Genomic DNA, 24610 nt, shown 5'->3' with positions numbered 1-24610 from the left:
CGAGTAGATATTATTTTATATACATAACGACGGTCGTGCTGCGTCCACGCATTACGTCGATAGTACTGCGTCCCCGTAGCCGCTCATGAGAATATACTATTTTTAACTCATAATGACAATCATGATGCTTCCATGCATCACGTCGATAGTATTGCGTCCCAGTGAACGATCACGAGTAGATATTATTTTGAATATACAACGACGGTTATGCTGCATCCACGCATTACTTTGATAGTATTGCGTCCCCCTGGCCGATCACGTTGAAATATTATTATGAATACATAACGACGGTCTTGCTGCGTCTACGCATTACGTCGATAGTACTGCGTCCTCGTGGCCATTCGGAGTACATTGTTAAATATTATTTGAGCGTTTGGTTGAGTAAATCATCAGATTTGGCAACATTTGGTTAATTTACAACGATGCCGCTTGATACTCAGAACTAAGAATCGTCTTGCGTGGTTTTTAATGCATAACGACGATTTTGCTGCGTCCACGCATTACTTCGATAGTACTGCGTCCCCATGGCCATTCACGAGTACATTTTTATAAATTATTTGAGCGTTTGGTTGAGTAAATCATCAGATTTGGCAACGTTGGGTTAATTTACAACGATGCCGCTTGACACTAAGAACTAAGAAGCATCCTGCGTAGTTTTTAATGCATAACGACGATCGTGATGCGTTTACGCATTACGTTGGTAGTGTTGCGTCCGTTGTTGTTTTTTTTTAAAGAAAAAGCGTTTTTTTTGGGAGCGAAACCCGGTCGGCACAAAGTATAAAAAATAAACGTGGTGTTTACAAAGTTATTGTTTTATTTTAAATTAAATATTGTTGTCAATTAAACAAACAATTTATAAGTTCCCGAATATTATCTGAATATAAAATAAATCTTATAGAATAAAATAAAAACCTCAAGATATGAATTGAAATCTAGCAAGAATATCGTAACACAAATTGTGAGGATTATTATTAATATATTTATAGAATTATAACTATATATTTTATCACACCTTCATAAATGCAATGAAAATTTAAACTTAAATGAAATCAACAAAAAATCAAAATATAGAAGAATACGTATGTGAAACATACAGCGAATGCACTAAAATCTAGAACAATATAATAAATCTACTAACAATCTTGCACTTAAACATAAGGAGTATAATTTGAAACATGGACGAACTTCTGGTATACCTATGTATTTAACATTATGTCCACAACCAGATTTTTTAATACTATCCGAGGCACACTCGCATGCAATACATAAAAATATACCAAGTATTCCAAACTACAAACAATATGTCACAAATTATCACAAAAATAAAAGTAGTGGAATTGTAATCTATGCTAAAGAAAAATTTACTGATATCAATGTTAACGAAATACCAATATGTAACGCAAACTGTTTGTCAATTAATGAATCTAAATAATTAGCTAATTAATATAATCGCATGTATCGAATACATAGCTCTATTATACCCTTATAGTCCAGTAGGTACCCAAGCGATTCTTTCAGAAACTTGATCAGGGTGCTAATGCTGTGAACATCTTGGAATAATTATCGATAATAACATCAAATGGAAAAGTCAAATAAACTCCACAGTAGACAGAATGACAAAACTCATCTTTGTGTTTTTTAGACTTAGAAATACTGTATCATTAAAAATACTTAAAGGTATTTATTTTGCACTTGCACATTCTACACTACTACAATATGAAATCGTGGTTTGCGGGGAGGGGGTGCGTATAAATCATACCTACGTCCACTTGTGACAATTCAAAAAATATTAATAAAAATCATATTTAAAAAACCATATAACTATCCAACAATAAATGTTTTCCAAGGTTTCCCGGTTCCCCTTCTCACAAAAATTTATGACAAAAATACTCGTACATTAAGAACTTCAATTACATAAAGATTTATTTGATAAAAATAATATTCCATAATTAATTTTAAGCTAAATAATTATTTATATTGGAGGACTAACCGTACCACTTGTTCGAACTACAACAGCAAAACATCATTATTTATTTAACGGTATAAAATTATTCAATAAATTACTCCTGGATATATCTGAGGAAAATTATGACAGTTACAAAAAAAAAACAATTTAAAATTCTCTAATACCACCTAATAAATTTTCTTATTGTTTTAAATTATTTATTTATTTATTTTATTTCAGGGAAATCAACAGTTTACAATGTGGTTCATTTATACACGTGTAATTTACCTAACTGAGAAACCAATTGCAGATTTCCGCAATATTCTATTCTATTATGTATGTAAAAATTTAAAAACTATACATACAAAAACTAAAAAATATTAAATTTATCGAAGAAAGCAAACACTTAGCGGCTTGACATTATACAAAATGAAACAAATACTTTGTTTTAAACCACTTTATTTCATTTTATATTTCGTCGACCGGTTTGGATTGAACCCAAATATTGTATAAAATAAATATAAAGTGGTTTAAAACATAGTATTGTTTCATTTTGTAAAAAATATAACGTTATTCAAGAGGGAGATTATTATAACATGAGATTATTTTAACTGGAGATTATTATAACAGGAGATTATTAAAACAGAAGATTATTATAACGTAATACTACATAATATATGTCATTACATAATATAATAACATTTTATGCAGTTTGGTACACGTTTAATACATTTTTAATATAGTTTTTATATTTATTTTGGTTACATTGAAGATAGAATCAGAGAGAATGTTATTATACATATGTTGAACATATTCTTCTAAGACAAGCATTTTTTATTTTACTAGATTACATGAGCGTGTGTGCCGTGTAGGTACTTTCAAATCAATTCTGCTTAATAAACTCCACATATTATGTTTCTGCTTATCATTCCTTGGTATTATTTATAACTAACCTGTTTTTATTACTTTTATTGTATTTTCTTGTAAGGCTATTAATATTTTTTGTAATAATATTTGCAATATAAATATGTAAAAATATATTGTTGTCCTCTCCTAAGCACAAGCATCTTACTTATCAGAAAAGTGATTTAAATGTTATTTAATATTATGTTGTAAATATTGTAACACTAAAGATGTTAAGAAATAAAAATAAAAAAATATATTTTTATTTTGAACTTAATGGTATTAATATGTTTAACTCATTAATTAAAATATTGCAATTTGAGGTTGAACTAATTAAGTTAAATATAAAAACAGATATTATTATATTGAATACGTAACGACAGAAGTTCTGCGTCGATGTTATTGTATCCTCGTGACCAATCACGAGTAGATATTATTTTGTATACATAACGACGGCCGTGCTGCGTCCACGCATTTCGATAGTATTGCGTCCCCATGGCCGTTGGCGAATTTGTACATTTTTATGTATTGTTTGAGTCCTTGGTGAAGCAAAACGCCAGATTTGGCAACATTCAGTTCATTTACAACGTTGCCACTTCGCACTCAGAACTAAAAAGCGCCTTGCGCGGGTGGACATTTTTGTAAAATGGTTTACAGTGGACGGTAAATTGATATCCCGACCTAAAAATGTCCAACCGCCCTCTGCAATGGAGCGAACTGGCGCGTTATGAAATGATACATTTTTACTAAGGATATCGTTGTAAAAAAAATTGTCGCACGCCTGCGCCCAGTAGGTACGTTTGTATACAAGGTGCAACATGATATTCATTCAAACTTCTCACTATCAATAGACAGTTTGTTGTCAGGTCTGGTGTGTTTCTGGATGTCAAAAAAATAAAACATAAATATATATATACATATATTTTTTAAATACCGCACAAGAGTCTCAACCGCTCCCGTCTGGAACAGCGAGACTGTGGCATCCCCAATCTGAGTACTAGGGTGAAGGTATTGGGGAGGGGAAGAAGATGAGGAAGAGAAATGTACAAAAGTACCTGGCTATTTATATCTGGTTACCAAACACGGCAAAAGCTTGGAAATAACGTTTCCATTCGGAATGGTGGTCACACACCAGGGCGATACTGAGAGTATATTTCACTCTGAAACGTGCTGCAAACACACTTTATATTATGTTTAATGTATTAATTGTGAAATAACACAAACAATTAAAAAATTATTATATTACGCCGGGTTTGACAGTCAGATTACGGGCTTCGGATTGCGAGTCGAGAGCCTTATCTCTCAACCACAGATGCTGTAATTAATTAATTAATTCACTATGAACGTGAAAACTTCACTAGAAAAGTAAGAAATATTTTGTGTTGTTTATTTATTTGTTAATTTATTTATTACACCTAATAGACGTTTACATTCTAGTTTAATAGTTGAGTATCGCAGTTATTATAAATTCTTTAAAATTAAAACAATAGAGAAAACAAAATAGAATGAAAAAAAAAAAAATGTTATAACAAAAGCGTATAATAAAATAAGACACATTGCTAAAAATGATAAGAAGTCTCACATAAGTAGATATTCAAAATAAAGAAAAGATTGAAAAATTATAGATGTCTATTTGTCTCGATATACATATAAAAGAATTAAAATAAACAATATTTATATTGATTATTTTTAAGGTGAAATATATCTCCCATATCAGAATAAGTCATGTAATCCTAAGGGGTTTAATAATATAAGGGGCATAACAACGGCCTAAATTTACCTTTTGAAACTCTCAAAACAAATCCAAGAGTCTTAAGGGCCTTATATACGGAAGACGTAAAAATTAAATCGACCTTCAAAACGCCATGTAACAAACAAATAATATACACTCGGACGTAAGAATATATTATTCAGTATGGACGTGAAACCTTTATTAGAATAGTCAGCAATATACGGCAGACGTAACAAATAAATTAGAGTGAACGGACGTGAAACCTATATTAAAAGGAACCTTCAATATACAAAAAATATACACCCGGACGTGAGTATGTACGTGACGCTAGAAATGTATGAAAGTGTAATAAACATCAAAACCTGCATTATTATGAATATTAAAAAAATATGATATTAGCGATTATCGTGAGTAAAACATAGTGCAATATTCACAAAAACAATCTAAAAAAAAGAACTAGAAGTGCTGGACGCCCAAAGACGGATTTACGCACGGACGCAATAAATGTTGTGGGACCTATATATATATATATATATATATATATATATATATATATATATATATATATATATATATATATATAATAATAAAACTAATATGATATTCAAAATCGGCGCTCGTTTATCGATATAAATATAATTATATGTTTTTAAGCCATAATATATATTTCACTTGAGTTTCTTCCATGACTCCCACGACCGATTTTTCAAACACAATTCAACCTACTGAAATCAAGTTAAAATCCACTTAGATTCTTCGAAGAACAAAATGAGATAAATTATAATTTTTCTATATAGGACCTACCTAAATAAGAAAGTAAGAAGATTATTCAAAAGAAGATCTGTCGGAGAAATATTCTACTACTCGCATTAAACTCTCCCAAGTCTCATTTAAAATCACATCATATTCAAATTTAGCCGAGGCGCAAACCTATTTTCAAGATTAATTTAATTTAGTTTTATATTAATAGATGGCGTTAACAGACAATTTTTCTGAAGCTATGAAAATACAACTCTTACATTTCGGGACTTGCAAAACACGCCCAAACTCGCGCATATAATTATAAAATTAACATAGTTTGCGAAGGTGGTTAACTTATAATATATATAACATATAAATATGTATGAAAATACGTCATGTAACAATGTAGATTTGGAGTAAATTGTATATTTATTAAGGCCATTGGAAACTATTTTCGGTACTAGGAGAAATCTTACATCCTCTGAATTCATTTTAATATTTATGAACGTGTATTTGAAAAAAATCGGTGATTATCGTACAAGAGCCCAAATTGCGCAGATCACGTGGAACAATGCATCCTTAATTCGGGGAATGTCGTGAAGTTGACAGAAGTGATAGGGGAAGAAGAAGGAAGATGTGGGTTTTGGCGCTGAAAAATCATTTTACAAGATGTATATAATATCCTCTGTATAACTATACTAATACTAAAGATAGATAGTTTCTGAAACTAAAGGACCGACGTATTTGGTTTCAGAGTCATTAACTATGTATGAAACCTGCAAATATACATGGTGTCCGTGGGTGAAGTGCTCTAATTTCGGGGGGTGATTCTACATGATTTTAGAAGTAGAAAAGATGGATAACTCTTTTCTAAATTACAACGTTTTAAGAAAGTTTTTGGGTTGGAAATTTAAAAAAAAATATATTTTTTTTACTTCTACCATCATATTGAATCACCTCCCGAAGTTAGTACACTTTTCCCCCGAACACATTGTATTTGCATAGTGGTTCCCTGGTGAAATACCACCACTCAGAATGGAAACGTTCCTTGAAATGGCTTTAGCTGTATTCGGTAACCAGATCTGAATAGCCAGCTACTTTCCGACCTTCCTCTTCCCATCCTTTTCCTTTTCTCACTTTCTCAGTCTCACAACCCGATTGAGGATGCTATAGTCCCACTGGCTCCAAACAGTTGGGACAGACAGTTGGAACAGACAGTTGGGACAGACAGTTGGAACAGACAGTTGGGACAGACAGTTGGGACAGACAGTTGGGGCAGACAGTTGGGATAGACTCTTGTGCGGCATTCACATAAAATCAATATTTTTAAATGTAGTATTCAAAACATTATTATTTATTTTTAAATAGCAACGTCAAAACAACACTCGCGAGTGTTGATAGCATTGCTTTATTTTATTTATTAAGCCAATACAATTATTATGGAGTTACTCATTTAGAGATTGTAGTTTATGTGTCAAATGACAATTCTTTTGCCTTGTAAAAATGATCTACAAGCAATCAAACTGAGTAGGTATTCACTTTTTAAATTTATAATATAATATATCTGGTAAATGGGGCTAAAATGGAATGTTCATAGCGCGGGGAAATAAAAAGCTGGTACCTACCTATCTACTATATTTTTAAGTGGAAGTCCTACATATAGCCTCAACATAAGTAGGTACCTATGGACATGGACCAACATTCAGAATCGAAATAACTTTAGTGCCCAAGAGTCCTGAATACCTACTCTGCGATCTTAATTTGTCTCTTTTCCTTCCCATCCCTCCTTTCACTTGCCTCACAATATACCCTAAGTAAATTGAAAGCCTCACAATATTCCCTTATTAAATCGGAAGCCTTATGGTAGCCTCACAATATTCCCTTAGTAAATTGGAAGGCTCAAAATAGCATCATAATATTGTCTAAGTAAATTGCAGCCACACAAATAGCGTCGCAATATTCTTTAAGTAAATTGCAAGCCACACAATAGCGTCACAACATATCCTTAATTAATTGCCAGTCACAAAGCAGCCTCACAATATTCCTTACTTAAATTTAAAGCCGCTGATAGGTACCTACATAATTCAATTTGATTAATAAAAAACTTTCATAAATTAACTACTTCTTTCTAAACCTTCTGAAATCATTTACAATTTAACAAAAATCCACATGAATACTTGATCAAATTAATAACCTAAATCATTATATCCGCGAATTCTTCATTACCTTTTAACAATTTTCTGATAAATTCATAATTAAACGATATATACGTACATTACAATTTGATAGTTAAATTGCAATGCCTTCAGAAGTAAGTTCCGCAAAATAACCTTGTCGTGTTCTTTCAAGCGTTAAACGAAAATACTCTTAGATTCATAATAATAATATTCCTCAAGTCTGACCGCCTCGCCTAAAGCAGGCAGGCATTGCAGGCAAGTCTCAGACTGTATCGGGGACTAGTTTTTTGTACTCGGTATAATATTGAGGTACCTACGTAGTTGCGCGGACTGGAGCGACTTTCATTTGCCAACTAACCGTTAGTTAAGACACGGACAGAGGTGGATTTAGTGTTGACGCCTCCTGATGACCTAACCTAACAACCATCACAAAGCACAATCAATTCTTGCTAATTTTGCTATGCACGATTCTTAGATGTAATATAGTTGACACAATAAGTGTCAGAAAAAATAATTGGATGTCTTTAAATAATTTCTTCGCTAATCCAAATAATACAATTTATTAAATTCAACCAGAAATTGCTATAGTGAGCAATAACCCGTGAGGAGGCGCTACTTAAAAAATTACATGTAAGGACGCGCACAAACACACTGCTCGCATGCTATTTCCAATGTAATTCATTACCTAATTTTACTGTAAATTGACAAAAACTGATATAAATAAAGGGACATCTATTTATTTTGAAAAGGGGACGTTTATTACAACTAAGTACTTAACATAAATGCAGCTTTCAACACAAATAATAAAAATTCTTTTAAGCTTTGGCCTAAACTTTTGTCAGTATTTAGATATGCGAGCTATGATCAAACTGTCGCGCGATGGTACACAATCCTTACAATAACTTCGCCAAGCGGTAATATTACACTACCAGAATTACACGCGGACGGAATTACTCATGGACAAAATTACACGAAAAGAAGAAGGCATACTTAAATTGTGGCTTCTGTAATTACACACGTCAAAAATCCCTAACCTAAGTATTAACTGATGGTAACCTGTAAACAGTGTGTGGTAGCGGACGTCCATACAGGGCGATTTTGCATAGTAAATAATATCATAAAAGTATGTGTATGGGTGTAGTGGCCCGCCATTACAGAACTGTCAATTTTTATATTTATGTGTTTGCTTTCTGAATGTGCAAATGTGAATACTGCAGACGCATTAGTCTAGGGGCATTTATTTTTTAATACTAATGTGTTTGTATTACATTCATAAACGCATGTTCTATAAATGCGTGTAATTCTCTATGTGTGTAATTTCGTCAATGTTTCCGTCCATGTGTAATTCTGCCAGTGTAATATTAGTCATTGAAATTCCTTGAGGAGCCAAGTTGAGAGTTTGTCAGGATGTGCTCCAAATAAAATGATTTACATGGTTTACTATACAACATCAGAAACAAATGATTGGTTAAGACGGGTTTGTTACTTATCCGAGCGTCGAAATCTTTAGCCTACCTCTTCTTTCAAATCGGAAAATCTATGTTTACGTTTAGTAAAAACCTTCATACGATAAGTTCTGGCATTATGACATCCCAGATTTTCAGTTTTGTATTTTACTTTTTATTTACAAGAATTGAGATCACAATATTTCCTCCCTGGAAATAAAAAAAAATCAACCCGTGAAAAATAAAGCATTTTTTTTAAATAATGGAAATATTTTTTTTAATAGATTTTTTTTTGATTTGCCTGAGGATTACAACTTCCTCCCGGGGGACTGATTATTAGTGAATCGCGCATAAGCCAAATCCTAATTGCATGGTACCAAGATTTATTGTAACGAGCTGTAATTTTTTATTTCCCCAATCTCAGAGAAATGCGTGTGGCGCGTGAGTGCCATCGACAACGAGTCTATCTTTCAAGTTTCAGCTCGATCGGATGTCAGGAAGAGGGTAAATTTCCCCTTCCAAGATTCAATTTCATTCATTCATTTTTATTGATTCTTAAATTTTATTTATTCTAAGAAAACAAAATCGAAATTCAAATAGATGTAGGTATTTAAAAATAAGAAAAGAATTTTGATACCTCGTGATGAAATTTTGCTCACATGACATTCATAATAAGAGGAAAATCACTGTTTTCATCTGATATCCAAAAACTTTGCGTAAAGCTCGGGTAACGCCGGGAACTCCAGCTGGTCATAAATAATTATTAAGGTTTCCAATTCGTTACGCGCGTCTCTCCGTTGAAAATCCATTGTAAACACGAAGTAGACTACAAAATAAACCATTAAAATAAAAAAAATATCAACATTTAGGCGAGGCCTTTCTTTTTCTTCGCCATTTAACTTCTATTCCGCGTCTGTTGGTCGACCATTTCACCTTGTAAATTCTGTCTGCCCGTTCATTGTCTCGACTCAGTTATATCGCCTTTACCAAACAGGATCACTGAACACTGTTCAACTATACAGTGCCGACACCAATCATGGAACGTTCAACTATGACGTACGACAAATAATAATCATTGACACATCATTGTCTGAATTTGGTGATTCACCAAAAATTGAAAAACCCAGTCGAAAACTTCAGACGTACAAAAACATCTGTAGCAGACAGTAGACATTACTAAATACAAAGAAAATGAAGTTAGTGTTGTTATTGTGAAGTGTTATGAATTAAAATGGACGAATTTAACAAAATAACATCTCGGAGGAGCATAATCAGTGTGTTTTTGATAGTTTTAACACTTAGTTTTAGAGGTAAGTGTATTTATTTGATGTATTTTGATGATTCAATGTCTTAGAAAACGTCAGTAAGTTATGCGAGACAGCGTATGGAACAACCTAACCTACAAAATACTGACGGGAAAGTTTTTAATAAGACAACTACGTCAAGCATAACTTAATTTCTAATAAGGTTTGTTTGTAGTTATATTAATTCTAATCGGAATCGAGTTGGATGTATTAAAAATAGTAGCGATAATATTTTGAAACGTATAATTATTATTACCCCCGCAAACTTTTACTTCATAGAGTTGACTCATTTTTGAGGTAGGCAGGTAGGAGAGATATGGCGTTGCACGGTTTCATTGGCGATTAAATTTTAATATCAGAAGAGTAAATCATTCATCATTTTCCGAAATATAAACTTTTTGTGTCAATTTTTTTGACAAATTTACTTAATTACGTAAAAACTTAAATTTAAAAAAAAACGCTTAACTCACATACACACTTAATAAATAATAAAAAGTTTCTTCTTCGAAAGGCTATATAGGTGTCATTTGTTATAATAATAAATACAGAGAGCAGCAGAACAACAAACATGTAAAAAAAAAAATGGAGGGAAAATTATTTGTGTAATTAAAATTAAATATATTTATATTTTAGATGTTGGCTGTGAAGAAGATGAAGATGGCCCGTACCAGGGGAAATATCTTGGAAAAATAAACTCATACCATCATCAGGTATGATGACACCAGTCATGTTTATTCAATTTATTTCCCAAAATTCACAAAATAAATACCAAAAAGGCATTTAGCACTGTTCATATTGTTATGCTTGTCAGCTAATCGCAGTTCGATCAAAATCTGAAATGACTGATCAAAACTGTCAAGGATTCAATATGGCTGATTATCATTTCGGGAGGAGGTATGGGTACCTCCGCCCCGGGGAATCAATAATTGGATAACCAACACATCTGACATAGGTCATCCCAACTATGTTTGGAGACAGTAGGGTTGCCCGGTTTCATGGAGTGAGGTTAGTTGAGGTCTTGGTGACGGGTGCGTCTGTCGGTTGAGCGGACCCTTTAACTCTCCAGCCGGACTCTCTTGATACGTCACTCCTGGACCCAATGACCACCAGATTACTTCTCAATCCTTGTCTCCTTCCAATGCATCAATGCTTCCAGTGACCACGAGCTGGTATAATATGAGCGTATTATATATTCCCTTATGAATGTATAACCCAACATTGTTGCTAACTCTCCCAGGTGGGTGGAGATGTGTATGCTGTGGACCAGTACACCCTGCTGCTGGTGGGGTTCAGCTACGATGGTAACGGAGCTGACTCGTTCTTCTGGGCGGGTGCGGCCAACCGGCCTGGTCCCCAGGGCTTCATCGTGCCTGACGAGTATGGCAAGTGAGTCAAATTTAATATACAGGGGTCTATATTACTAGTACTTAGTTTTACCCAAGTTTCAACACACTCAGGACGGGTTGTTTCACCGAATTTGAATAATTCATCATATTTCAAAGTTGATTTTCAAGTTCAATGAAGGTTCTAATCGAGTTCTATAATTAATTTAGTTTTGTGAAGTCACTGGCCAATAATAATACAGTAATAAAACTTGAATAGAACCTCCACAGAACTTGTAAATCAACTTTGAAATTTGATTAATTTTTCAAAATCTGTGAAACAACCCGTCCTTAATGTCATTTCAATTCTTTCCAATTTGGGAGGTGGGTATGGGTACCGCCACCCCGGAAAGCGTAGGACAGGAAAATTCTCTTTTGTTAGAAAACATATCAATAATATATCATTAGATGGTTCCGTGATAACTCCTGAAAATTACAATTCAACACACCTTTAAAATGTGATATAAAGTCATTAAAAGTGATAAAAACTAGGTGAAATAGTTACATATGCAAAATTAAAAAAAAAAAAAACCTCAAAAAGTATTCCGAACAGTTGAACTGAATCGTACCAAATATAAACAAATATAACAACACCCCCATACACACAAGCCCTGCTTATTTATGGGGGTACATCGAATACTTATATTATGTAATTAATAACCTACTATATTGTGTAATTATATTATGTAATTGTTATATTATGTAATTCGTGTATCTTTTTTTTACTAATAAAAAAAACTAAACTAAAACTAAACATTTAACCTAGTTTTCATCACTTTTCATAACTTTAGAACACTTTTTATAGGTGTGTTGAATTGTCATTTTGATGAGTTGTCATTATTAAGCAGGGTACTCACCTAACCGTGTAACATGTAATGTATCTGATACTGTATCAAGTGAGTACGTAGGCGCGAGCCTACTGCGAGCCGCTCGCGGGTGGAGCGCAGTGTGCTCGCAGTGACCCTGTTTCACTGCGAGCACCATAGCGAGCACTAAAGGCGGATCCGGGAGCTCGTAGCTGGATACGCGGTTAGCGTGGACGAGCCGTACCCACTTGCAGATTGATACAGTATCAGTTACGTTACATGCTACACTCTTTGTGAGTACCATACTTTAGATATGTGGGTTCCAACTCTGAAGCAAAATTTCACTCATCAAGCAACTGAAAAAGAAATGTATAAAAAGTATTAATGCAATTAAAAATCTTGTATTTGGTTTTTCTAAAATAATAACATACCTATATATAAACAGAGTGTTCAGGTGTAAAGTGCGCTTACTTCAGGAGGTGATTATGTATGTTGGTAGAAGCAAAAAGGAAAAATAACTTTCTTTCTAATTCCATTATAATTTCTTATAAATTCCAATTTCTATTCCCCATTCAAAATGATTTTTCCATAGAAGAATATTTATTTTCCCGCACAAAAACAATTTTAAAAAAAAAAAAAAATTCTTTCTTTTTTTAAGGTAGGTTTTTAGTCCAATTGAATTGTTTCTATGGAGAAAATAATATTCTTCTATGGAAAAATATTTTTGTATGGGAAATAAAAACAATGGAATTTCGAAAACAGTTATTTTTCTGTTTTACTTCTATCATCATGTAAAATCACCTCCCGAAGTTGGTGCACTTTACCCCTGGACACCCTGTATATGATGATGCAGTTCCGTTCAAATTCACCATTAAATGTCTGCTTTCTTTCAGAACAAACGTACTGGACCGCTATTTCAACAAAGACTTCACTTTAACCCTCCCGGACGGCAAAAAGATCACAGAGATCAAGTGGTTCGCTATCTACGACCTCTCCAACCAGAACACCTTCGGGGACATCTACATCCCCGAGGAGTTTGAACCCCCCGCACCCCAGAAGGGAGGCAGTTTCATCGGCAGATCTCACGGGGTCGGCTCTGACAATGTCGAGATGCTGGATGCAAAGACTCTGAGGTAATTCATTATTTATTCAACTGATAATTTAACACATGAGTTGGTATACAGCAATCAATACTGCTGTACCCATAACTCTGTCCTGCAGAACTCTGGTTCAATGAACTCTTAAACTCAGATATGCTTTGAGTTATTTATTAAGAAAAGCGATAAAGTACCAATCTATAATATAATATATTTAATAAAAAATTATTTTAATCCTTATTTCCCAAAGGAACTGATTTGTCAAGAATTCAGACCATTCGTGTTTTTTCACAAGTCTGTGCAATTATTACTGTAGGATTATAGTTATATATAGTAGACAATCAGAACGTCACGTAAAAAACATTTTCCAATCTTCGTTCGGGATGAAATGCACTTCTTTTGAAAGTAGTTTTGTTGGCGTTTTAAAACTTTTTGGAGTTGTTTTTGTAATTACAATTATATTACAGTTAACACATAGTCTACCAGGGTCAATAGCTGTAGGTCGACTAAAATGGTGGAATAAAGTTAGATGTTCACAACATCCAACATAGTGGAACCACTTTTTTCTGTACGTGTCTCATCTAACTATGTACATATATGCTGTAGTCATAAGCAAAAAGCTAGTTGGATATTTTCAATGGTCACATTCTAATGTACTTTTTATTATAATATGTGGATAAACATGAAAGGTATCGTATATCAGAATGTGAACATTGAAAATGTCCAGCTGCCTTCTTGCTTATGACTACAGCATGTATGTACATAGTTAGATGAGACACTTAAAGAAAAAAGATTTAATCGAAAAACTATAATTCGTTCAGTCAGAAAGTTGTTAAAAATTTCCTGTAGATGGCAGTAAAAAGGCAGTTAAATAATGAGCTATCAAAAATTATACAAAAAAAATTTAAAGCTGAATATGAAACAATATTAGTAAAACATGTAACAGTAACATAAAATAATATAGAAACTAGAACAATATGTTAATAGTAACAATAAATGTTTTTTATAATTTTTGCTTTATACTTACATTTGACTTTTAAAAAAAACATATAATAATTTATTATATTTTCTTGTTTTGACCCGTTTTCCCTATATTTGCAGAATTCCAGATTTCAGCTACGACGGTTTGGGAAAAGACACCTATTTCTGGGTTGGAGTTGGACCTCAACCTTCATCCAAAGGAAAAAAGGTTCCAGATGAATACGGATAGTAAGTTATTTAAAAACTTATAAGTTCACATCATGAGCAGTGACCCAAAAAAATAAACATCACCACACATCTACAACTGGAACATTGGATGCATTATCCCCAAGACAAGAACCACATTCGCTCAACATCAATTCCTGTTTGTCGCCTCCACAACGTCAATGCACTGAACACCGACGTCAGGTCATCCAGTAGTTTGTCTCTATTTGCTGTTGGTTTTCAGAGTTGGATATTTTAAAGGGACAAACCTTTTTTAAAGAGTACACGACATTTTTCTTTACATATGTAACAATTCTCAGACCTAGTTTGATGACTGAGAAAACATAAAATTATTGTAAATGTAAAATTATTAATAACTAAAGGGAAAAAAATATAAAAACTGTATAAACCTAAAGTCGGGGTTTGGATGTTATAGATATTGAGGTTATCTGTGCAAAGTAAATCAGAAAAGAAGGAATTTGAAAATCTGCTAGAGGATTCGTAGGAAACTCCAAAGTGTTGTAGTATAAGCACCTTTATTTCTATTGCGGTGCAAAAAACATTGACATGGATCTATACTTTTAGAAATAACATCACAATAAACATCGATTTGTTTTAATTACAGCCTAGATCCCCTGCGTGCATACAACAAAGAGACCATAACCCTCGAGCTTCCTGGAGACATAACCATCTTCAACGTAGACTGGCTGGCCGTCTTCGACCTGGAGACCAAGGAGAGTTTCGGCTCAATCCTCATCCCCGACGGCCTCAATGTTCCACCGTCGTTAGTCAAGGTCCAGCCCCACAAGAATAGTCTCCCCAACTGTGTCCAACTGCATAAAGACTTGCAGATCTCTTGGGAGGTGTTTGGACCTCAGATCACCATAGAACTGTCTGGACAAGTCAATGAAGAGGAATATATGGCTTTTGGGATATCTGGATCGACGGAAAAGAGCCAAATGATTGGTGCAGATGTCACTGTGGCATACATTGACGGCTATAGAGGATTCGCAGTTGATTATAATATCACAGCTTTGGCTCCGGTAATTACATACTTCAAATATTACAAACTAGGGCAGACCTATGAAAAATCATGAGACAGTCTGAATTCTTCAATGTGATTCTTTTGTTGATTTCAGTGCATACAAGTGCTTGGTCAATACAAAGGAGTATGCAGAGATGACTTGGTGGGAGGACAGGACAGTAATCAAATCCACACGGCCGTCAGAGAAAATGGAATCAACGTTATCACGTACAGAAGAACTTTGATATCTTGTAAGTTTAACAATCACATCAATAGAATAAATGATCTGCCTCAAAAGCAGGACCAACTTTTCCTCTTGGTACTGTTTCAATAGAATTGCTTTAGAGATTTATTCAGATATCTAGGAGCTGAAGACCAGAGCCGGCTACCATTAACAGCATGGTGCACACTTGCAATTTGCACAGTCAACAGTTGGTTCTATTATAATACTAATAGTTCTGGGAACCTCGAGTCCATAAAAGTATGTTTCTAATTTAATAAATCAAAACGAAAATTTCCTCTGAAATCAGAAGATTTGTACATAAGTACTTATATCGCGACTATGATTTAAGATTTTCACGGCCAAAAGTATTTTTGTTATTTGTTTTTGGGGTATTATGCCGTGTTGCGCTAACTCCTTCTTTAGCCAACGTTTCGGACAGCATTGCAGTGTCCATCATCAGGGCAGATGTCTTATTTGAGGTTGTGTTGAAATGTGAGCTTAAGTATGAGGTTGTGATACCGTGTTGCCAGCTCCAACCCTCTGAGCTAACATTAACGTATCATTTTTTTTTTTTTTTTTTTTTTTTTTTATTTAAAGTGGTTTTCTTCGTTTAGCTCTGGTGTATCCGTCAATTACCGGATACCAAGAACTACTAAGCTTAGCTCCATCGTCTCTATTAATGTTTACGGGATTTTTATGAATTTCAATGGCCTCCGTAATCAGCCGTGCTCTATAAGTTTTCGGTCTCCCCAGGATTTCAGGAACAAATCCAAAGTAATGCCCGGTGTCAATCAAATGCTCGGCAATTGCCGATTTGTCAGGGTGGCCGAGTTTACAAGCTCTGAAGTGTTCCGAAATTCTTTTGGAGATAGTCCGCTCTGTCTGGCCTACATAGACCTTGTCACATCCGGAACAGCTGAGTTTATACACTCCATCTGTTTCCAGAGGAAACTTAGTCTTTGCAGACCTCAGTAAGTCCTGTATCTTTGTTGTTGTTCCGAAGACAGTCTTGATATTTTCCTTTCTCAAAAGCTTGGCAATTTTGTCTGTCACATTGTGCACATAAGGCAGGAAGGCACAGCCTTTCGACTCTTGTTCAACTCTGTCTTCGTTTGGTGCAGATTTGGCTCTTATGATTTGCCTTGTCTGACTTGCTGGGTAGCCGTTACGCTCCAGTGCATCGGTCAGCTTCGTAAGTTCCGCTCCGATTTTATGTTCTTCGCATATTCTGGTCGCTCGGGTCACCAATGTATGGATAAGTCCTCTCTTCTGCGCTGGGTGGTGGTGCGAATCAGCGTGTAAGTACCGATTCGTATGGGTTGGTTTCCTATATACAGTATGCCCTAGGCTACCATCGTGTTTCCGCATCACCTCCACATCTAGAAAGGGCAGGATTTTATCTTCGTTTTCCAGTTCCATTGTGAATTTAATTTTGCTGTGGAGAGAATTAAGATGGTCCAGGAATTCGTTTAGTTTCTCCGTTCCATGAGGCCAAATGGCGAAGACATCGTCGACGTAGCGCCACCATACTTTAGGGACAGCCGAAGCTGTGTCGAGTGCCACTTCTTCAAACTTCTCCATAAAAAAAGTTGGCTAGTACTGGCGATAACGGACTGCCCATCGCAACTCCCTCCAATTGCTCAAATAGTTCACCCTGAAATGCAAAGTATCCCGTTTTGAGGCAGTGTTCAAAAAGTTTGCAAATGTCTTCCTCATATATCTCCCTGAGCATTGTCATGGAGTCTTCTAGAGGCACATTTGTGAAAAGTGACACGACGTCAAAGCTGACCAGAATATCTCCTTCCTCAGTCTTAACTTTCTTGAGCTTACTTATCAGATCTGTTGAATCCTTAATCCACGATTCAGTTTTACCAGTTTGCATCTGTAGTAATCTTGAGAGGTATTGGGAAAGTTTGTATGTAGGAGCGCCAATAGCGCTGACAATCGGTCTCATTGGGATTTCCTTTTTATGTATTTTTGGGAGACCATACAGGGCAGGAGTTCTAGAGGCTTTTACAAAAAGCTTAGACCAATCCTCTTTCCTGATGCTAGAAGCTTTCACTAGTTCCCTTGTCTTTATGTCAATCTTGTTGGTGGGGTTGTTTTTAATCTTCTTATAGGTGCCTGAATCGCACAAGAGGTCTTCCATCTTCTTTGTGTAGTCTGCCGTATTAATCACGACAGTGGCATTTCCTTTATCGGCTGGCAGAACCAAGATTTCCTCATTGGCGCGTAATTCTTTTAGGGCCATAAACTCTCCTTTCGTGATTCTTTTAGTTCTTGATGATGGACACTGCAATGCTGTCCGAAACGTTGGCTAAAGAAGGAGTTAGCGCAACACGGCATAATACCCCAAAAACAAATAACAAAAATTATATCGCGACGTTAATTATAAGCCTTATATAATTGAATGAAACATTATTTATAAATTCAAATAAGGAATGATACAATTTGTCCAAATGGATGTCGGGAAGGAACGAAAGAAAATCTTGAAAGCGGAAATTAAACCACTTCCTGAGATCCAATCGAGCCGAAACTTGACATTGTCTTTGCCGATGACAATGCATTCTATCAACTTTTGGTGGCAATCACGTACACACTCGTGGACATATACGGAAATTGAATGCTATTAGAGCAGTTAATGTACAAAATAAATGTCAGTTCTGCCTGATCATCATTTCGTGAGGTTATTATCACGTTTGACACCAGTCCCTGAAAAAAAAATATTTTATATAGTTTTAAGAGACATTTAGGACAGGTTGTTTCACAGAATTTGAACAATTCATCAAATTTCAAAGTTGTATTTCGAGTTCTGTGGAGGTTCTATTCAAGTTCTGTTATTATTTCAGTTTTGTGAAACAACCTACCAATAATGATATAATAACAAAACTTGAATAGAACCTTCACAGAACTTAAAAATTAACATTGAAATTTGATGAATTGTTCAAATTCTGTGAAACAACCAATCTTTAGTAAAAAAACTTGGCTTTTTACAGGTTTATTTTTTCAAACTTTCCTCTGGCAGGTAGGTACCATAATATTGAAAAATCATTCAAAGTTAGCCATCTAGTCAAAGTAAGGCTTGCTTAAATAAAAAAGTGTATGCAGCTGATTTTCGAAACCGGAAACGGAACATACAAACAAATTACAGTAAGATGAAATGCCAAATGGTTGAGTTAAAATAAGACTTCGCTATACGCTTAGTCAGGTATCTGCAGGCTCTTTACAATGTCCAGCTTCTGAGAGGCTAACTTAACCCTGGCTTCGATACTCACATTCCTGAGCTGGTAACTTAAAGTAAAAATTGAGTATGTCAATGGAGGCTTGTTAGGTAGATAGCTTCTGTTGAAGGAGATTGACTGCATTTTAGTATTTCAATCCCTTTTAGTCGTAATCAGACGGGATTGGGTTTACTACAAGTGAGATTGTTTCAAATCCTTTGCAGGTTTTTATGGTGAAATGTTTAATGAAATACGTTTTTGTGTTTTAGCTGATCATGGTGACAAGGAGTACATAACTGAAGGCAATACATACATTATTTGGGCGATAGGAAGACTGGATAACAATAAGGAACCAGCCTTCCACGACATCTACCCCAAGAGAAACAATATTCTGGAATTTGGAGTCAAAGAACCAATCAACACCTGCTTCGATTTTACGAGGTAAGAAGGCAGATATCTTGAGATAGAAAGATAGAACCATAAAAAACATGATGTTTCCTAAACTAACCTCACTTTTTTGACATCCAGGTCGGACCTAACCTTGCGCGAGCCGTGGGAGAAATCCGAGATCTTTGACAGGTCTGTGCGCACCTTCACAGCGACGGTGGGGCCCTCTGGGGGAAAGAGGGGCTACCAGGCACTCACGGGGCAGACCTCCAATGGGCTGTCGTGGTACATCAATGGCCTACTGTCTCCAGAACTGTGGTTGAGAAGGGGATTGACTTATGCTTTTAAGGTAAGTAAATAGTTTTAAAAAATATAATGTTGTATGGTAAAAAGTTGTTTAACCTTTCCTCATCTGTGGTGTGTATTTACTACACATTGCTTCTAATAACTTTAATAACTCTATAAATATAATAAATTCTGGGTTCAGATTAAAGGTATTCCTCCGTTATACATTTATGCACTGAATTAAAAAATAATATATTACATTGTTTTCAAATTCAATTAAAAATCAGAGTTTTTTGTTAAAAATCGGAAACAAATACACCAATACAATCAACCGTGTGATACTAAATACGCGAAGAGTGTGCGAGGAAATGACACGCTATTGATGTCCCGCTTTAATTCGCTATGCGGGAAAATGAGACATCCACACTTCTGCAGTTGTAGTTTTGATTTAGACCATCGATACCTACGACCGCACAGCTGTGTCTGTGCCAGCCGCCAGCCTCGCCGCTAGCCAGTTCAGTTGGCCGCGAACCGTCGTTAGATGTGGACCTCTCGCACGTTTCTTTAGCATCTGCCGATGGTTTTTTCATGTTTTCAGCAATTAAATTACAATTATTATCACTTTTGATATAAAATATAATAAACATAATCGATTAGCTATGAATATTCATATTTTTCCGATAATAAATCGCTTATTTTGAGATGTGTATTGACTACACAGCACCGTAACGCGTGTATTTTTTTAGCACAGTAAGGGAAAGGTTAACCAGATCAAGCGCCCCTGAGGTGATAACTCACAAAAGCGGCGCTATAAAAATTGTCCAATTATTATTATTATTATTACTACGCGCCTGTCGTATACATGGAATCCATCAGTGGCTATTATGAAGTTTGATAATTTTACTGTATACATATTTATGTATACATACATATTATTTATTTATTTATTTATTTATACTGGGTTTTACAGATGATCACACTTACGTGAGAACAATCCACTTATAAAAACTCAGTTATTGTACAATTACAAAAATCTACAATTAAATAAAGATACAATAAATTAAATACAGATACATACAATTAAATACAGATACATGCAATTAGAAAACAAAAACATCAAAAAATAAAAATAAAATACACAATCATATACAAGCTCGCTCAAGTAACACATTACATTATACATTATTACAAGTGGTAAGAGGCATAAGAAATACGAGAGGTATGCATAGAGAGAAAATTGACACAATGAATTAACTAATATTTTTTAATAGCGCCAGAACTTTTTTTCTCTTATATATATGCATATCTATGGTTTATAAGGACCAATTGGTTTCATACAAAAAGCCTGAAGATATCGATCTAGTGAGTGGTTTACTTATGGGTTGGGGTGATCTTTATCCTGTTGCATATCTGTTGTTTCTTTGCAAATATTCTTCACACCAGAAAAATTACAAATAGTAGAAAAACTTGAAAATTGAATGCCAAATTTGTTTTGTAAATTAAGTTAGTACCTACCTACTTTCTTTACTATCTGTCTTCTCCATAGCGGCAACATTACTTTTTCTCATTGATCAAATTGAAAATGGATCTACATTTTTTTATACATAGTTAGAGTTTTTTTTTTTTCAAATATTGTCAGAGTTTTCATATGTGATTTTTTTTTTTTTAATCATCGTTTTGTTTCGTTGCAGGTGTTCGGAGGGAACAACCCCCACTCTGCAGAGTGGTACCACCCCCTGATCATCTCGGTGGACCCCCACGGAGGTTTTGACCGCCTCAGCGACGCAGCCCAGAAGAATATCCGAGTCCTGGCCGGAGTAGAGTTCACCAGAAGGGGAAGGCCGAAACCCATAGCCGGTGAGTTGAAATGCCATCTTTTTGGCATCTTTTGACGCAAGTATGAAAACATCCATCATCATCATCATCACTTTTGGCTCTACAACCCCTGGTGGGTCTTGGCCTCCTCAAGAGTCTTCCTCCACTCATCTCGGTCCCGCGCCAGCTCTCTCCAGTTTCGAAGCTCCAAGGCAGATAAATCTTTGAGGACGTTGTCGCTCCATCTTAACCTTGGCCTTCCCAGGCTCCTTTTGCCTATCGGTCTTGAGCTCAGCAGGGACTTTGGTTCTTGATGCTCGGTCATTCTCTCCACATGACCTAGCCACCGAAGTCTTCCCAGTTTTATGAATTTTGTGACGTTTAGCTCCTTAAACAGAGTATAGAGCTCATTGTTATAACGTCTGCGCCAAAATCCATTTTCTAGAACCGGTCCGAAGATGAAAAACATCCACTAGTTAATAAATAACATAATTTATTTTCCATTTCAGCCGGACCCTTATGCGTCTCAAAACACGCCAAAGGTCGCGATCGCCGCTTGGACGACGACTACCCCACCTTCAAGAAATACAACCGCTCCTTAATATTCACCTGCGAACCAGGTGAACCGGCAATCCTGGAGATCACTCCCAACACCACCTGGCCAGACATAGTGTATTACAACAGCTTCACCCACTCCAACATGGGCTGGAAGATACACATTGTAGACCAGTACCGGAAGAGTTCATCCCCCCTGTCCCGTAGCTCTAATGTTCTGCTTGGCTTGATCACGCCGCTCTTTGTGATAATTTTAAGGCTAAGACCTTATTAGGTCATTGTGATTAGATTTGAGATTAAATGTTATGTATACTTAACCATGTTTCATTTTATTTATCCAACAATACTTAACTAACTAATCGAACGATGGCTACCCATATTTAGGTCTCATCGCTCTAGGCCTTGAGTAAATTTAAGTAGACAATTTTTTTCGGATTTATTTAGAAATTCCCGCAAACAGCTCAATTTATAAAACCTACAAACATGAGAAAAACACTTAAATATAGGCGGATTCATTGGCATTAAACTGTAAGTACAGTAAGCGTTCTATATGTTTCCATATTAATATGTATTTGGAAATATGTATTTTTGAATTAGCATGGCTGAAGCCCGGCATTGATTTTGTAAACACCCCATCGCTCGAGTGGCTAACGGAGTATTTCACCATCAGACATTTACTTGTTGGATAGCGTTACTAAGCGGTGGTGAAACAAATAATATATGCTACACGATGAAATACCCCCTTACTGTGTAAAATAGGCACAAATTCCCTAGTACCATATATAAGATACAATTTAGAAGGCGGGTTTGGGTACTGTCGCCCCGGAAACCATTTATTGGATAACCAACACCTCTGCCGTGGGTAGACCCCAAGAACCAAATGGGTTGAACCCCAAGTGACCCCAAGGTGCCCGGTTCATCGGGTGAGGTCTTGGCGATGGTTGCACCTGGAGAGGTTGGTTTGTGAAGACCCTTTGACCTCTCCAACTGATCTCTCTCGACCCATCACCTTACACTGCAGCGGGAGTGATAGATTCATACGATCGTCCCCAAAGATGAAGTAGGCCCTGACGGAAATTATTTATCTGTGTGAGGTTTATGTAAAAAAAAAAAAAACATGTAATCGAAATTAAAAGGTCTTATGTAAATTGGAGACGTCAGTCAATTCAGGACAGATCACACATGTGATTTTCTGTTCAGTGTGAAATTGCAAAAATTCATTTCGATTTCAATTCCGAATGGTTGAATCTCATCAGGGTGATACTAAGGACGGGTTGTTTCGGAGAATTTGAACAATTCATCAAATTTAAACGTTCATTTTCCAGTTCTGTGAAAGATTTTTTCAAGTTCTGTTTTAATTTCAGTTTTGTCAAGCAACTAGCCTATGATGATATAATAACAGAACTTGAATAGGACTTTCACAGAACCCGGAAATGAACGTTGAAATTTGATGAATTGTTCAAATTCTCCGAAACAACCCGTCCTAAGAGTATCTTCCCCTCTGAAACAAAGTGCAAATGTATGTATACAAGATATATTTCTGATTCCATAATCACTTATATTCTATAATGTATGTTTGACCCGTTGTGGACAGCCGTGCTCACAATGTCACAACAATTGTCTTGCGAACACATATCAATGAAAAAAAGTCATGAACTGTGGTGTCTTCCTTTATCAGATCAATCTTCCCTTGGAATATCAGTTGGGCAATCCATATATTAGCGGCTTCTAATAATGACATCTAGGAATTATAATTTTATCTTTTTTTTATTAAATATACAAACATATTACAATACATTTACAAATACATGCAGATATTTCGCAGCTAATTGCGAAAAAAGGCAGTTTTTTTAACGAAACTGCCCAACTCGAAAGAGAAATTATTTCTCTTGTTTGAACTGGGGATTGGCGCTATTATAGTTTATAAGGTGTTTAAATAAGGGTTAGTTTTAAAAATCCCTCCCCAACCAATTATAACATGTTGTAAGATAGATTGGGCAAGAGAAAAATTTATTATTTTAATAGTACGGGATGATAGGATGGTTTTTAATCTAATGAGTATGTAAATTAGTTTTCTTACTCTAGTTACCATATTTTTTACTTGCTCGTTCCATTTTAATTGTCTGTCAACTATAACACCCCCATACTTAATTCTATTTTGCTTGTTGTGGGTAAACATTTGATATGGTTACATTCTTTTTTTTTCACACTCTAAAGAGTGGATTTTAATTATAACACTATTTTGAACATTTTTTTCTTTCAATGAGAGTGGGATAAAATAAGTTTTCTCAGTATTTAGTGACAGGCAATTTTGGTCGAACCATGTTTATGTTGGAATTTGCTATCCTCGTTATTTCCTCCCGTGTTTTTCCTTTTGTTATCA

General features: G+C 35.2%; 1 protein-coding gene across 1 annotated transcript; it reads left to right on the top strand.

Moving 5' to 3' along the window:
- Positions 1–9867: 9867 nt before the first annotated feature.
- Positions 9868–22544, top strand: knk (cytochrome and DOMON domain-containing protein knickkopf). The gene is made up of 11 exons (XM_089647009.1): positions 9868–10253; positions 10881–10957; positions 11485–11633; positions 13329–13568; positions 14634–14741; positions 15343–15760; positions 15857–15992; positions 19455–19626; positions 19714–19921; positions 21549–21714; positions 22182–22544. Exons 1-11 carry the CDS (start codon positions 10175–10177, stop codon positions 22499–22501), a joined length of 2073 nt encoding a protein of 690 aa, XP_089503135.1. The 5' UTR covers positions 9868–10174; the 3' UTR covers positions 22502–22544.
- Positions 22545–24610: the final 2066 nt, after the last annotated feature.

The sequence above is a fragment of the Hesperophylax consimilis genome, chromosome 25 (genome assembly GCF_061612785.1).
Source record: "Hesperophylax consimilis isolate HC1 chromosome 25, BYU_Hcon_1.0, whole genome shotgun sequence".
NCBI classification, from domain to species: domain Eukaryota; kingdom Metazoa; phylum Arthropoda; class Insecta; order Trichoptera; family Limnephilidae; genus Hesperophylax; species Hesperophylax consimilis.
This window is presented reverse-complemented; position numbering and strand designations above follow the sequence as displayed.

What these genes read in the sequence shown, in the direction of transcription:
- knk (XM_089647009.1), top strand. Translation starts at nt 10,175, where the DNA reads ATGGACGAATTTAACAAAATAACATCTCGGAGGAGCATAATCAGTGTG. An exon ending in TAAACTCATACCATCATCAG is followed by an intron (nt 10,958 to 11,484) that starts GTATGATGACAC and finishes TAACTCTCCCAG; the next exon opens with GTGGGTGGAGATGTGTATGC. An exon ending in ATATCACAGCTTTGGCTCCG is followed by an intron (nt 15,761 to 15,856) that starts GTAATTACATAC and finishes TGTTGATTTCAG; the next exon opens with TGCATACAAGTGCTTGGTCA.